Source organism: Artibeus jamaicensis, unplaced genomic scaffold (genome assembly GCF_021234435.1).
Source record: "Artibeus jamaicensis isolate MK-2021 breed Jamaican fruit bat unplaced genomic scaffold, CSHL_Jam_final contig_3126, whole genome shotgun sequence".
NCBI lineage: Eukaryota > Metazoa > Chordata > Mammalia > Chiroptera > Phyllostomidae > Artibeus > Artibeus jamaicensis.
The window spans coordinates 11,655,513-11,670,053 of NW_026521723.1; the positions used below are offsets into that span (position 1 = coordinate 11,655,513).

Sequence of the window (14,541 nt, forward strand, 5' to 3'; positions counted from 1 at the left end):
AGGGCCCCGAACACAGTTGCCGTCTGCGGAGAGTGTGTTTTCCACCTGGCGCGGTGTGGGTGCTTTATTATGCTCACGATCCGGTTTTTGGAACTTCGTCCCATTAGAAAGCTTTCCCATTGTGTTTGTAAGCAGAAAAGGATATGTTTTGAAGCACAGGACTTGAAGAAAAGGCCATTTTGTTAGGGAATTACTCCACCAATTTCTTAATTTCATGGACCTTTGCAGTCTTTCCCTTTACTTAGTCACAAATGTCCTGGCCTGCCCCCGGCCCCTCTCAGCTCTGGTCTGATCTTCCCCTCAATCCTGCTGAAGGGACCCTATCATCCATAGGATCACAGGGTTAGAAGTGAAACATTTGTTTTACTTTTAGACTAGAAGGAGAGAATTTCAGGAAGCCTCCCTCCTAAGTGAAGAGTTCAGCCTGTACGTGGTGTTTACACAGATACATTTTTTGAACTGAGAGACTCCCTATGAGAGACAGTCATGCGTGTTATTTTTAGTTGAAACATTTCTGTTAAGTATAAACACGCTTGGAACTCAAGCTGGCCTTTGGCCTCCTGGTACTTTCGATACACTTTCTAGAGGCAATGATAGGCTGGCCAACTATCTTTTAAAACATGTCCACCTGGCACCTTTATTGGGAAGCATGACTTCTTAAGTACCAGATGGTATTTTGGCTGCTAGGAAGCTGAAACTTCTACGTGAGGGAGCTCTCGCTGTTTGAAACTTTCCCCTTCTTCTAGTGTGTTTTTCCTCTAGGCAAGGTCACCGAGGAAGCTTTTCACTTTCACACCCTTCTACTCTGACTTTAAATCGATTCTTCACAGTTGTCATCCTTCCCTTCGTAGCACAGATCTCTGTGTTGTTTGTATGCACAGAGTGTGGTTTCCCTGTTAATTACGCCTGACCCTGGCCTTCCCAAGTGATTTCGTCTCTCTGGGTTTGTTTCCTTATGAAAGCGGGGGGCAGCACCGAGCACTTGCCGTGGTCCTTGCACACTTGGCTGCCTTGCCTTCTGCCCACTGCACCCACAGCCCCTGAGGACTCCAGCCTAGGCCTTGTCTGTGGGACCTGAGGGCAACCTGCTTAAATCACTCGGCACATCAGCAGTCCCACATTTTAAATAGGTCAAGGTATCCTGTGGCCTTTGCTGCCACAGAAAAATGGTATGATAGCTAATGAGGGAGAATGTTTGTGAAGAAAGCACTTGGCAGCTCCGTAAAGGAAAGTGCTCTCAATAATTAAGGTGCTGTCCTGGTGGTACATAGGCATTTCAGGGACTGTCTTACTAAATGGGTTGTGCTTTCAGAGTCGGCAAGTGTCCACAGCTTTCATTTCTATACGTTGGATTTGAAACAGTGTCACTCAGTAGAAATGTTAAGTATTTTTCTTTCCTGTTATTTTCCTGCATATTACTTATAGTGATTCCAAAAGGGCTTTCACAACATTATATGTGAGACGGATGCATTCTGCTGGCTGTTGCTCTCAGGGCGGAGAAAAGAAGTTTACACATGAGTGGTTGTGGATGGTTGTGAACCTATGGCCAGAAATGACAAGTCTGATCGTTAGATTCAAAGCAAAAAACAGAATATAAAACAGACATTAGAATTATAATGTGAGAGGGAAGCTCACATAAATTCCTTAGCTTTAAAATGATCCATTTGGGGGTTAATCAGATGCAAGAGTCACATTCAATTTCCTTGGTGGAGTGAGTTGGGCATGTTACTTAATCTCTCTAAGCCTCAGTATCCTTATCTGTAACTTGAGAATAATATAGTAAGTACCAGTCTTCTGGAGGTATTGTTTTTCTTTTTGTGAAAATATATTTTATTGATTATGCTATTACAGTTGTCCCATTTCCTCACCTTCACTCCCCTCTGCCCTGCACACCCTTTCCCACCCACATCCCCCCCTTAGTTCATGTCCATGTGTCATAAATTCTTTAGCTTCTACATTTCCAGTACTATTCTTACCTTCCCCCTGTCTATTTTCTACCTACCATCTATGCTACTTGTTCTCTTTACCTTTTCCCTTTCTCTCCTCCTACTCCCCTGTTGCTAACCCTCCACATGATCTCTATTTCTGTAGTTCTGTTCCTGTTCTAGTTGTTTGCTAAGTTTGTTTTTGTTTTAGGTGTGGTTGTTAATAAATGTGAGTTTGCTGTCATTTTAGCATACATATTTTTTATCTTCTTTTTCTTAGATAAGTCCCTTTAACATTTCATAAAATAAGGGCTTGGTGATGATGAACTCCTTTAACTTGACCTTATCTGAGAAGCACTATATCTGCCCTTCCATTCTAAATGAAAGCTTTGCTGTATAGAGCAATCTCGGTTGTAGGTCTTTGGATTTCATGACTTGGAATACTTCTTTCCAGCCCCTTCTTGGCTGTAAGGTCTCTTCAGAAATCAGCTGACAGTCTGGTGGGAACTCCTTTGTAGGTAACTGCCTCTTTTTCTCTTGCTGATTCTAGGATTCTCTCCTTCATTTTAATCTTGGGTAGTGTAAGCATAATGTGCCTTGGTGTGTGCTTCCTTGGCTCCAACTTCTTTGGGACTCTCTGAGCTTCCTGGACTTCCTGGAAGTCTATTTCCTTTGCCAGATTGGGGAGGTTCTCCTTCATTATTTGTTCAAAAAAGTTTTCAATGTGTTGCTCTTCCTCTTCTTCTGGTACCCCTATAATTTGGATGTTGGAACGTTTAAAGATGTCCTGGAGGTTCCTAAGCCTCTCCTTTTTTTGCATTCTTGTTTTTTCATTCTTTTCTGTTTGGTTATTTCTTTCTTCCTTCTGGTCCACTCCATTGATATGAGCCCCAGTTTCCTTCCCATCACTAGTGGTTCCCTATACATTTTCCTTCATTTTACTTAGTGTAGTCTTCATTTTTTCATCTAATTTGCAACCACATTCAACCAATTCTGTGAGTATCCTGATCACCAGTGTTTTGAACTGTGCATCTGATAGGTTGGCTATCTCTTTGTCACTTAGTTGTATTTGTTCTGGAGCTTTGATCTGTTCTTTCATTTGGGCCTTTTTTTTTTGTCTTTATGCACCTGTTGCATAGTGAGGGGCGGAACTTTAGGTGTTCACTGGGGTGGGGCAACCCACGGGGCTGCACTGTGACACTGTTGCTGGGGGAGGGTCTGAAAGGGAACAATACCACTTGCTCCACTCTCTGCTAGATTTAAGTCCCTTCCACCACTTCACCCCAAACAAACTGGGCCCTTCTGGTGCTGGTTCCCAGGTGTGTGGGCTTGTGTATGTTCTAGGACCCTGGGGGTCTCTCCAATAAACTCTCCTGTGAGGCTGGGAGTCTCTTCCAGCACCTCAACCCCCACAGGTATTTTCAATTGGTGTGCTGAGGATTTATTTCCCTGCGCTGGAGCCCTGGGTTGTGTGGTCTTTCTCATTCCCCAGTTTTGCCTGGTTTATCTGCATGTGAATGTGGGACCACCAGGTCTGCCAGCTGCCTTGCACGCCTTGCTGGGTTCGCCTGCTCCCACCCTGAGCCCGGGGTCTGCCAGCCACCGCTTTTTTTTGCCAAGACCCCTCTCTACCTGGCTGCCTGACTCTGCCCCTCCTACTGGTCTGGATGAATGTGTCTATTTTAACTCCTTGGTTGCAGGACTTCCACATAGTTCAATTTTCTGTCGATACTGGTTGGTTTTTTGTTTCTAAATTTTTGTTGTTCTTATTTTGGTTGTGTGAGGACACACAGTGTGTCTACCTACACGCCTCCATCTTGGCTGGAAGTTTGTGAAGGTATTTTGAAATTAAAAGATAGGGCACTTAGCACAGAATACGTGATCATTTTAAGAAAAATTCCACTGTTCTCTTTGGCACGAACAAACTGACGATAAATGAAATCAACTGAGAAATGACTTACATGCTGTAGGGAAGTCAGCTCAGGATTTGAAAAACAATGGTTTCAGATGATCAATATTGCAGCTATGTAATAATCCAGAGTTAAGGGTATACAGTCTACTCTCAGTGACATCTGCTAATGGGAAGAAGCGGTGCCACGAATGTCAGCAGACAGCAAAGACAGAGGATGTCCTAGCAAGCAACAACTGAGCTCTGAAGACGGAGAAACGCAACGGCAAGTAGAGAAATCAAGGGGAGGCGGTGTCATTTTCTATTCCAAGGGTGGGAAGGTAGTGGACGCATATGCTTTTCTCCATTTTTTTTGGATGCTTCCTCTCTAACAGCCACTTTTTAGCTCCTTCTCGTGGACCAGTACTGACACTTACTCTACCATGACTAACAAGTGTGGGAGGTAAACAGAGAGAGGTTAATAGATGCAGAGAGTCTGCCCAAAGTTCAGGTAAAAGATATCCTAATGGGCCAAGCCACCCAGTTCTGAATAGTGACCTCATTTTGGGAGCTCAGCAAGACCCCATTTATTCAGCCGGTTCTTTCTCATTCTAACCAGGCTTTTCCTGGGCTGCAGAAAGGACACCAAATGCTGTTACCAGGATGTTTTTCTGAGCACTGTTCCCACCTGTCTTTCCCATTCTCTAGGCTTCTCCGTCACCTGCTTTAGCACAACACCCTTCTTGGGTGAGTACAGTGAGGGGTCAGAAAACCAGGCCTGGTGCATGGAAGACAGCAGGCATCAGGGAAGCACGAGGGGAGTATGGTCTGGGGAAGGTGGCTACGGGTCAGGAAAGCAGGAGGGGGCCCTGAAAGTGCAGGTCCTCTAAATGGGGAAAATCCAGTTTGCAACAAAGTAGAAAGGTTCAGTGACAGCAACAGGAGAGTGGTACGATGGAATCAGCTTTTACTGAGTGTGGAGTTTGCTCTCCATCAGAGCAGTCCACGGAGGAGGGCCGAGCACCTGAGACCCGGTTGGCGTAACTGCCTGTCAGCCTTTCCCTCCAGTTCCAGGGCTCTATCCCAGCCTTGGCTTGGACTACGAGGCCCTCTGTGGAGGGTGGGGAGTGGGGTTGCCCGCTGGGGACACACTGCATTCACATAACATCTGTGGCTTCAAAGACAACTAAAATATTTTGGTGTTAAAGAGAAATGTGAAGATCTCAGTGAATTTCACCCATATTACTTGACTTTTCTTATAGTGTTAGGACCGGGGTAGATAATAACATCCCCAGAAGACGGTGTCTCCATTAGACAGGCACAGTAACATTCTGAAGGGCACTCAGCAGGTCAGTAACAGCTGAGCGTGGGGCCCCAGCCCACAGAGGTTATCCCCTCCGCCCCCGTCAACAACGCCCCGCTCTCCGGACTGCGCTGCGAAGCATATGAAGCCGCTACAATGCACAGCACAGATGTTCCCAAATGGTTGGATAATTTTACAGAATTTGCAGTTAAGTGCTTTTACCTAAAATTATGTTATTTGGGTCTCAGCGCAACCATGAAAGGAACTACTATTAAGATCTATTCCTTACATGGCAAAAATCTGAGGCTCAGATTGACAACAGAATTTACCTAAAGTCACTCAGTCAGAAAGCAGTAACACTAAGCCTTTTTCACTTCAAACCTTACATTCATTCATTATTCCACAGCTTGATGTAATTAATAGCCCAATCTCTATTTGAGAATTTTCATGTTATTATTTTGATCTCACTATTATTACTCTATTGATGTCATTATTATGTTACTATCATTGCTATATCTATTTATATCAAATTCATGGCTGAAATTGCTGAGCTTCTCAAAGTAAACAAAATTACCACACATGCAGAGGATACTAAAAACCACTGAATGGGCTGCTGATAATATAATTCAGAAAAAAGCCCAAACATATACCCTTTCTGGTGAAGAACACACAAGTGGAAACACAGAGACAATATATTCTCTGGCAAATAAAAAAAAAGGAAAGAGATTCAAGTCTTGCTGAGAAAATAATGCATTTATGTATAAGTTTCTTGAATTAAATTCTCCTGGAAAGCATGATAACATTTCTGAACACTCACTCAACAAAATTTTTTAAGCAACTACATATGCTAACCTATATTCACATATAGGTTTTAAAGCAAAAAATCCTGAGATTGGGTTTCAAAAGAAAGTTCCAGAGAAAGAAGAACAGAATTGGAGGGATCACAATACCTGATATCAAACCACAGTACAAGGTCGCTGCAATTAAAACAGCCTGGTACTGGCATAAGAACAGACACACAGATCGATGGAACAGAACAGAGAGCCCAGAAATAAACCCATGTATCTATTTCAACTAACATTTAACAAAAGGGACATGTGCATACAATGGAGTCAAAACAGTCTCTTCAATAAATGGTGTTGGGAGAACTGGACTAATACATGCAAAAAAAATGAAACTAGACCACCAACTTAAACCATACACCAGAATAAACTCAAAATGGATAAAGGACTTAAATATAAGTCATGATCCTATAAAAGTCCTAGTGGAAAACATAGGCAGGAAAATTTCAGATAACCCACGTAGCAATATTTTTGCTGATATACCTCCTAGAGCAAGAGAAATAAAGGAGAAAATAAATAGGACTACAACAAATGAAAAAGTTTCTGCACAGCTAAAGGAACCATCATCAAAATGAAAAGGAAACTGACTGTGGTAAAATATATTTGCTAACGATACATCAGACAAGGGTTTAATCTCCAAAATATATAATAAGTTCATATGACTCAACACCAGAAATACAAAGAACCCAATTTAAAAATGAGCAAAGGACCTGAACAGACACTTCTCCAATGAGAACATTCAGAGGGCCCATAGACATCTGAAAAGATGCTCAACCTCACTATCATCTCTCTAACCATCAGAGAGAGGCAAATTAAAAATATAATGAGATACCACCTCACACCTGCCAAAATGGCCTCCATTAATAAATCAACAAACAAGTGCTGGTGAGGTTGAGAAAGGGGAACCCTAGTGCACTGTTAGTGGGAATGCAGACTGGTACAGCCATTGTGGAAATTGGTATGAAATTTCCTAAAAAAGTTAAAAACAGAACTGTCTTATGACCCAGTGATTCCACTGCTAGGAATATACCCTAAGACTCCTGAAACTTATGTTGCCTTATGTTCACAGCAGTGCTCTCTACAATAGTCAAGTGCCCATCTGTAGATGAGTGGATTAAAAAACTGTCATACATTCCACTTACACAATGGAATACTATGCAGCAGAAAGAAAGAACTCCTACCCTTCGTGACAGCATGGAACAGGAAAGTATTATGCTAAGTGAAATAAGCCAGTTGGCAAAAAACAAATACCATATGACCTCACTTATAGCTGGAATCTAATGAACAAAACAAACTAATGAGAAAAATAGAATCAGATGCATGGGAACATGGAACAGACTGATAGCTGCAGGAGGGGAGGAGGGACGGGGTAATGTTGGAAGGAAGGAAAAGGGATCAGTCAAAGAGCATATACGAATGACTCATGGACATGGACAACGGGGAGGGAACTGACCATGGAAGAGAGGGGTCGGCTGGGTGGAGGGGGGCAAAAGGGGAAAAAAATGGGACAACTGTAATAGAATAAATAAAAAATGCTATACACACCAAATAAAATGTAAAAAAAAAAGAAACTTCCACTTAGATAGCATTGCCAGATAAATATACGTGATACCCAGTAAAATCTGAATTTCTGGTACAGAATGATTTTTTAGTATGAATATGTCACAAATATTGTATGAGACATACTGAGACTAAAAAATACTTATTGTTCATCCAAAATTCAAATTTAATGGGTATTCTGTATTTCTGTTTGCTAAGTTTAATAACTCTATACCTGGTGGTGAATGAAGATGCTGAAGAACATCTTAGTTGGTCTTACTATTTTGTATAACATTTTGTTATCTAGAGCAAAGCAAGAACAAAAGAACATGGTATTTGGAACATGTTGACATATTTGGAGAAAGCACTTACTATATAAATGTGCAAAGTATTTTTGCATTATGTCTATGGAGCTACATGATACAGTAAGTAAACCACTCTGTGGAAACAGATCACTTTTCCTTTTGGAAGTGATTAGACATCATCACAAGAGAATTTGATTCATTTATCAATCAGTATTTATTGAATGTTTATTATCTATAAGGTATTATGCTGGGTATATTTGAGGTATAAGATATATATATCTGTATGTATCTTTTATAGACATATAATTATATATAAAGTTTATTTCTGCTCTCACAGAGTTTACACCCTAACGGGAAGGTATAAAGAGACACGGCAAGCCTGTCCTGCTAAGTGCCTGAAGGGGAACTTTGGCCATGGTACCTGTGCAGTTTGAGAGACTTAGTTCACCTCTCATATGAAAGATATTTGCTTCCATAATAAAATCAAGCTGTTACTCATTACTCTGATTTACTTTTTCCAAACACATAGATTCTTACGAGTGGAATTTTAGAGAACAATGTTATGAAACAAAAGCAACCTGAGGCCATCCTCCTCCTAATCATCTAGGCCATCTAGGGAAGCGATTCCCGACTTGGTAACCAGGGCTTGTTAAAACGCAGACTGCTGGGTGCCATCCTCAGAGATTCTTATTCGGGTCTGGGTTGGACTTGAGAATTTGCATGCTGCAGGCATGGGAATCCCACTTCCAGAACCAGTGCTCCAAAGTTACCTTCGAATTTTCTCTATTACTTGCCTTCCACATCCACACTGACACTAAGGCTTACCCTCTCATCCTGTCTTTCCCTTCCATTCCCACTCCTTGGACTCTTTAAAATTTTTTTATTGTGTTTTCCCATTACCATTTATGGCCCTTATACACCCTCCCCCTAGCAATCACCACACTGTTGTCCACGTCTGTGAGTCCTTTTCTTTTTGCTCCATCCCTCCACCCCATCACCAATGCCCCTCCAGCCATCAGCCTGCTCTCCATCTATGAGTCTGTCTGTATTTACTTGTTAGTTCAGCTTGTTCATTAGATTCCACATTGACTTTTGTTTTGTTCTCTTGGGAGAAAGCATAGAGAAATCCTCCTTTGTTCCATGACAGGATGATTTGTGTTATCTTATTTTTTTCTGATTCTCTTGTTTTCAAATATTTCCTAGTTCTTGGTTTACTTCCTCAGAAATTCTATAAAGCTGCAGTAAAGTGAACTCGAGAAACTCCTAGAAGAGGTGAAGTCCTACTGTGGATACTTGGTAGAAGAAAGCAATCTGGTGAGAGATTTTCTTTTTCTCTTAAAAAAATCCATAAGATATCAAAAAACTGTTCATTTTATGATAGAAGTTCAAGGGAAACCCAAGGAGTATCACATTGCTTCAGCATTGAATTCCACAGAGGAAGGAAACACGTTGAGAGCTTATTATTCAGAGACTGGATACAGAGCAAAGGAACTCAGCATCTCCTGGAAGGAGGGGGCTAACGTAATAATGGTGGTAATTTTTTAAACTGTAAGTAGTACTTCACCTTTTATGAAAACCTCTCACATGCATCCTACCTTTACAGCTACTCGAAAGGCAGGCAAATTATTATTTCCATTTTAAACTCAAACGGAGGGTTATGAAGTTAAGTGACTTGTATAAGGCCACAATTAGAGAAACCAAAGTCTATCCAGATAATCTAATTCTAGTAGAATCATGTCTCACTTATGTCCCCTGCGTAAGTTGTAATATTGTGAGTGTTCTGGAACATGCTTCACAACCAGGGCTTCCTTGGTTCTCTAAGGTAGAGCCTTGTTCCAAGTCAATACCGACTGGTCTACTGGTTTGTCTCAAACACTTCCTTTTCAATGACTATGCCGACCATTAAGGTACCCCTCCACAAAATTTTACTTGGAATTCAATTTCAAAATTGATTTTCTGCAGTTGTGGAATGCAAGTATCCTTTACATTAAAACCTGGAGCTACTGAAATGCAAAGCCAGCTACTCTAGAGAGTAGCTGTGATGCCAAGGACCCAGATTTCCATCCTTTGAGCTCTGTTAATACTCCTTATTGGGAAGGTTCTATTTTGCTTAGACTACAGCTAAGAATTCTGAATCCATCCTTACTCCTCCAAGGAGCCCCAATACTTTCTACAGTCTTTTTTAGACCAACATTTGGACTTTGGCTCTAAGTTTTTGTCATTTCTACTGGGATCCTGTAAGATCGAGAGGCTCCAGTTTTTTGATGTTTTCCCAAGAAGCAGGAGAAAACTTTCTTTAGAAAGGCGGGCCACAGTGAATCCAGGTCCTGCATTGCTTCCTTATGATCGAGCTGTCTTGCTTTGAAAAACCATGACCTTACAAAATTATTCTTAAACTTTGTAAGGTTATGGACTCCTTCAGTCAGATAACGTCTTGATATGCAGACGGCCCTTCTAAACTGACACTGCCAAGTAATTCTGGGGTGAAAGAGAAGAGCTGGTCTTTTAAATGAGGTGCTAAGACTGATATATGTACAATATTAATTGTTCTCAGATGTGTCCATATTATACACACTAATACAGGCACCTTCATAATTTACTGAGGCCCTCATAGTTTACTGCATATTTGAAGGCTGCATTTTAAGCATTACTTAAATTTATGCAATAATTTCACTTGTAGCTTTTGTATCTGTGATGCATAAATGAACAAACGTATTGCTGGTTTTCTTACGGGCAGATGTAGTTATCTGGGTTAACCACAGAACCCTCTGGCGAATCCACTGGACAAATGTATTTATACACTAGAAAGCCAAATTTTAGTAGTGCACTGAAAAGCTTACGTTGTAAATTTAAAGTCTCACTGCAATATGTGATCTACAAGAATGTGTGGATTCTGTTCTGCTGGGTCTACTGGAAGAGACACACAAAAGGAGCACGGAAATGTTTGTTCAAGACCAGCAACGTCAACTTTGCCTAAGAAGACGCTTCCACAAATGGTTTCTTTTTTCCCCTATCCTTCATTTGATGGTTTCTCGACAGCTATTAAGAGGAGGAAAGAACATAAACTACCCAAGAGCACTCTGTAAATCATAAATAAAAGTATTACTATTCGACTAAGTTACCAAATAATGATGATTCCCACACCACATGGAAAATCTCCTCAATTGATTGTGGGTTACCGGTGCATTCACATCCACCCCAAGTAAACACAGTGGCTCACCACGACCTGATTTCCTTCCTAAATTCTGCAGTGCTTCTGCATGATTTCGGAGGTGTGAAAACTGTCCTCTTTCTAAACAACTGATTTGCATAATGTACACAGATTTACATGATGTCCTGCCTTAAGCCAAACTGCAGAGAAGGAAAAGTTCACCTTCAGTAACATCCTAGGGTGGTTGGTTGTTCACGCCCAGGTTGTGTGCCTCCTCTCAGTGTCTGCTGCTCTCCTTTCCTTCTACTCCCCGATTCACAATTACGTGCTTTGTGTCCCATGCTGGCTATTCCTGCTAGCTGATCTGAGAACCAAGGTTGCTTTGAAGACCTAATTTGTGTCTGAGTATGTGATTTGATATGTAACTTTCTCCTGGCAACTTATTTGTCCATTAGCAAGGATGTGACGGACCCTGAGGTTTACCAGAAGAGTGACTCTCATAACAGAAATTTCAAAGAGAGTCTTTGTGAAGTCGTGTCACATGTGTGGTCCCTCACATGGCACAGCATCAGTGTAGTTCTAGCTTCTACGTCTGTCCCATTACAGAGCAAGGAAAGAGCACTGGCTGGGAGGTCAGATCTTAGCCCCAGAACCACAGAATCCAGGGATGAAGCACTGTCTTGCCCGACTGCTCACCTGCAGACTGAATCCCTCCTACAACATCCTCAGGAAATGACCATTCTCTCCTCACACTCTAGGAACTCATTCCCTTTGGAGTCTGCCTATCCTGTCTGCGAGCAGCTCTGACTGTCAACAATCATTTCATTTCGTTGAAAGAATCTCCTTATTGCTTCCAGTCATTGGTCCAGTTCTACCTTTTGGACCCAAGCAACACAAGCTTACTCCCTCTTTCCTCCTAACCATTTAAATAATGTTAAAAATGCTAATAATAGCTATCAATTAGAATGCTTATGTGCTAGGAATTGTTTAAAGAACTTCATGTATATGAATTCATTGAATCCTCCAAACAGCATTATATGAAAGACCTATCACTATTATCCCCCTTATGTTGACAAAGAAACAGAAGTACAGACAGGTTCAGTAATTTTTCCCAGGATGATAAAGTTCAGTAGTTGCTAAATCTAAAGTTCAGTAGTTGCTAAATCTAAATTCAAACCTCAGCTGCAGAACTCCAGCTTGACTATGACATCATGCTGTCCCCACAGCTGGAATACCTGAGGATGGCTCATGTGACGCCCTGAGTCTTCTCCCCTGCAGTCTGAGCACCCCAGGGCCTCCCACCGTGATTCAGGTGCCCTGGATTTGCGTCCCTTCCTCACCCTACTCACATGCTTCTCGCTGTGTCCGGATTAGTCTACGGTCCTTTTAAAAGGCTGTACCCAGAACTGACTGTGATCTCTAGATATTGAAAATGGAGAGTGGAAAATAGTCTATCAGTCCTCTTCATTTCAGGGACCACAAAAGCAGCTTAAGCTCGCACCAACCTTGCTGTGGCCTCTTCAAGCTACTGGTTCATACAGAGCTCATGACAATCCGAAATCCTTGTCCTTGCTTTGCCTACGGACTTTAGTGTGCATACTGAGGTGACTGGAGTGTACGCTCTGCAAGGACTTTTCCAGTTTTGCACACCTCGGATCACAGAATGTGTTACAAGAGTTCAATGTATTTAAGGGATGTTGTGCCTGCAAACTCTCTATTAGGTTTTTCTTGATTTGGCCCTTCTCCATAAAGGGTTTCTGTGATTTTTGTCTTTGGTCCAGGTGCTCTGCTCCTAGGATGGGGGCACAGTTGGAGCTTTTAAAAGGTGGCTTGCAGTGGGGTTTCCTTAGCATCTAAAAATGACTCCAAACCTTCCCTTCTATCTGCTGCCTTGCCTGTCCCTTCCCACAGCCCCCTCACCTCCTCTCTGCTGCCAGACCCCCCAGGGGGCCTGCACTCACCTGTGTGTACAAACATGTGCTTGACGTAGTTCTGTTTGGCGGTGAAAGTCTTGTTGCACAGAGTGCACTCATAAGGCTTTTTTTCGCCCTGCCCACTGGCTGTGCTGTGGCCTGCAGATGGGGCCAGGGGCTGTGGCGCTGGCAGCTGTGCAGTAAAGGTCGACAGGCCGGGCTGGGACACTGTCACAAACTGGGTCTGCTGACCTGCCAGGGGTTGTGGCAGGCTGAAGAGGAAAGGCTTGGGGCCGCTGCCCGCGGGCTGGGTAGTGAAGAGGGCCGGCAGGTAGGTGTTGCCGGCTGTGCCAATGACCTGTGTGTTGCTGGTCAAGGTCAGAGGCATCCTCAAGTTGCTGGTGAGGGTTTCTGTCTGGCGTAAGTAGAGCTGGGTACTTGGCAATGGCTGCCCGATGGACGTGTTGACTGAAGGCTGCTGTAGGATGCTTTTGTCGGAGCTGTTGCTGACAGTGATGACTGTATTGTCCATTTCCACTTCGTTGCTTCTTTCGGGAGAAGAGGCACCTGTCTCCGGCTGGTGGGGTTGCGGGCCGCCCTCCACAGGGGCTTCTGCAGCTTGCTCAGGTTGGGCAGGTTCAGCCTGGCCCTCCCGAGCTGCCCCAGGCCCGAACTGCTGCTCCACGGAGTCGGGCTCGGTGCCTATGGAGGAGCTGACACCCGAGTCGAAACTTTCACCCTTGGGCTCACTCTCGGTGCCTTCGGCCTGGTCCGTGTCTTCCGTGCACTCTTCAGATTCATTGCGCTCCAAGATCTGTACCCTTTGCTGCCCATAGTAGTCATAATCGTCCTCCATCTCCTGCTTGATGTGGATGTTACCCACCAGGGTCTGGATGCGCACGGGCCGGGGCTGCTTGCGGCAGTGTGTGGTCTCGGGGGTGGTGGAGAGGTAGCGCTCCATCTGCTGTGAGCGCTCATGGATGCGAGTGATCCAGCTGGGGTCTTCCATGTGGTGGTCTCGGGGCAGGCCGAGCGCAGTCTCGTGGTGGCTGACCACCGCACCGCTGTAGAAGGAGCGCTCACCACTGCCGTTCTGCATGGAGCATGCGTACAGTGCAGAGTAGATCCTGTCCACGCTGTGCTGCGGGTGGCTCTGCAGGTACCCCGACTCAGTGTCGCTGCTCTGGCCCGATGTGCCTGACTCGGGAGTGCCCCGCGGCGTGTCCTGGCCTGAGTCCTGGATCCCCGGGAACACATCGCCCACATTCTGTGACACTATGCGTGTGCACTCATCGATGACTGTTTTGATCTGCAGGATGCTGGCGGCCGTGAGTATCTGTAGGGCTTCCGACTGTGAGACGCGCAGCACGCCGCTGTACATGAAGTCAATGAGCTTTTGCACCGACTGCACTGACACCACGGATGGGATCTCGATGTCGCTGTAGCCCAGCAGCAGCTTGTCCTGGAAGAAGGGGCTGCCGGCAGCCAGCACGCAGCGGTGTGCGCGCAGCATGCTCCCGTGGATGCGCACCGTCACGTCACAGAAGTGGCCACGGTTGCGCTGCTCGTTGAGGGTCTCGAGCACGGAATTGCTGAAGTTGTGAAGGTTGATGCTGTGAATGCGCTCGGTCATCCCCTTGCAACTGATGTCACCTGCATGCCAAGGCAGACACAA

At 44.0% G+C, this 14,541-nt stretch overlaps 1 protein-coding gene across 3 annotated transcripts in view; it reads right to left on the bottom strand.

Annotated features, from left to right (window-relative positions):
* ZBTB20 (zinc finger and BTB domain containing 20) overlaps positions 1-14,541 on the bottom strand; it is a 158,868-nt gene that overhangs the window by 24,300 nt on the left and 120,027 nt on the right. For all 3 annotated transcript variants that reach the window (XM_053663147.1, XM_053663146.1, XM_037136862.2), the window contains exon 5: positions 12,915-14,519. In XM_053663147.1, coding sequence (XP_053519122.1) covers positions 12,915-14,519 — 1,605 coding nt within the window. The remainder of the gene's footprint in view (positions 1-12,914; positions 14,520-14,541) is intronic.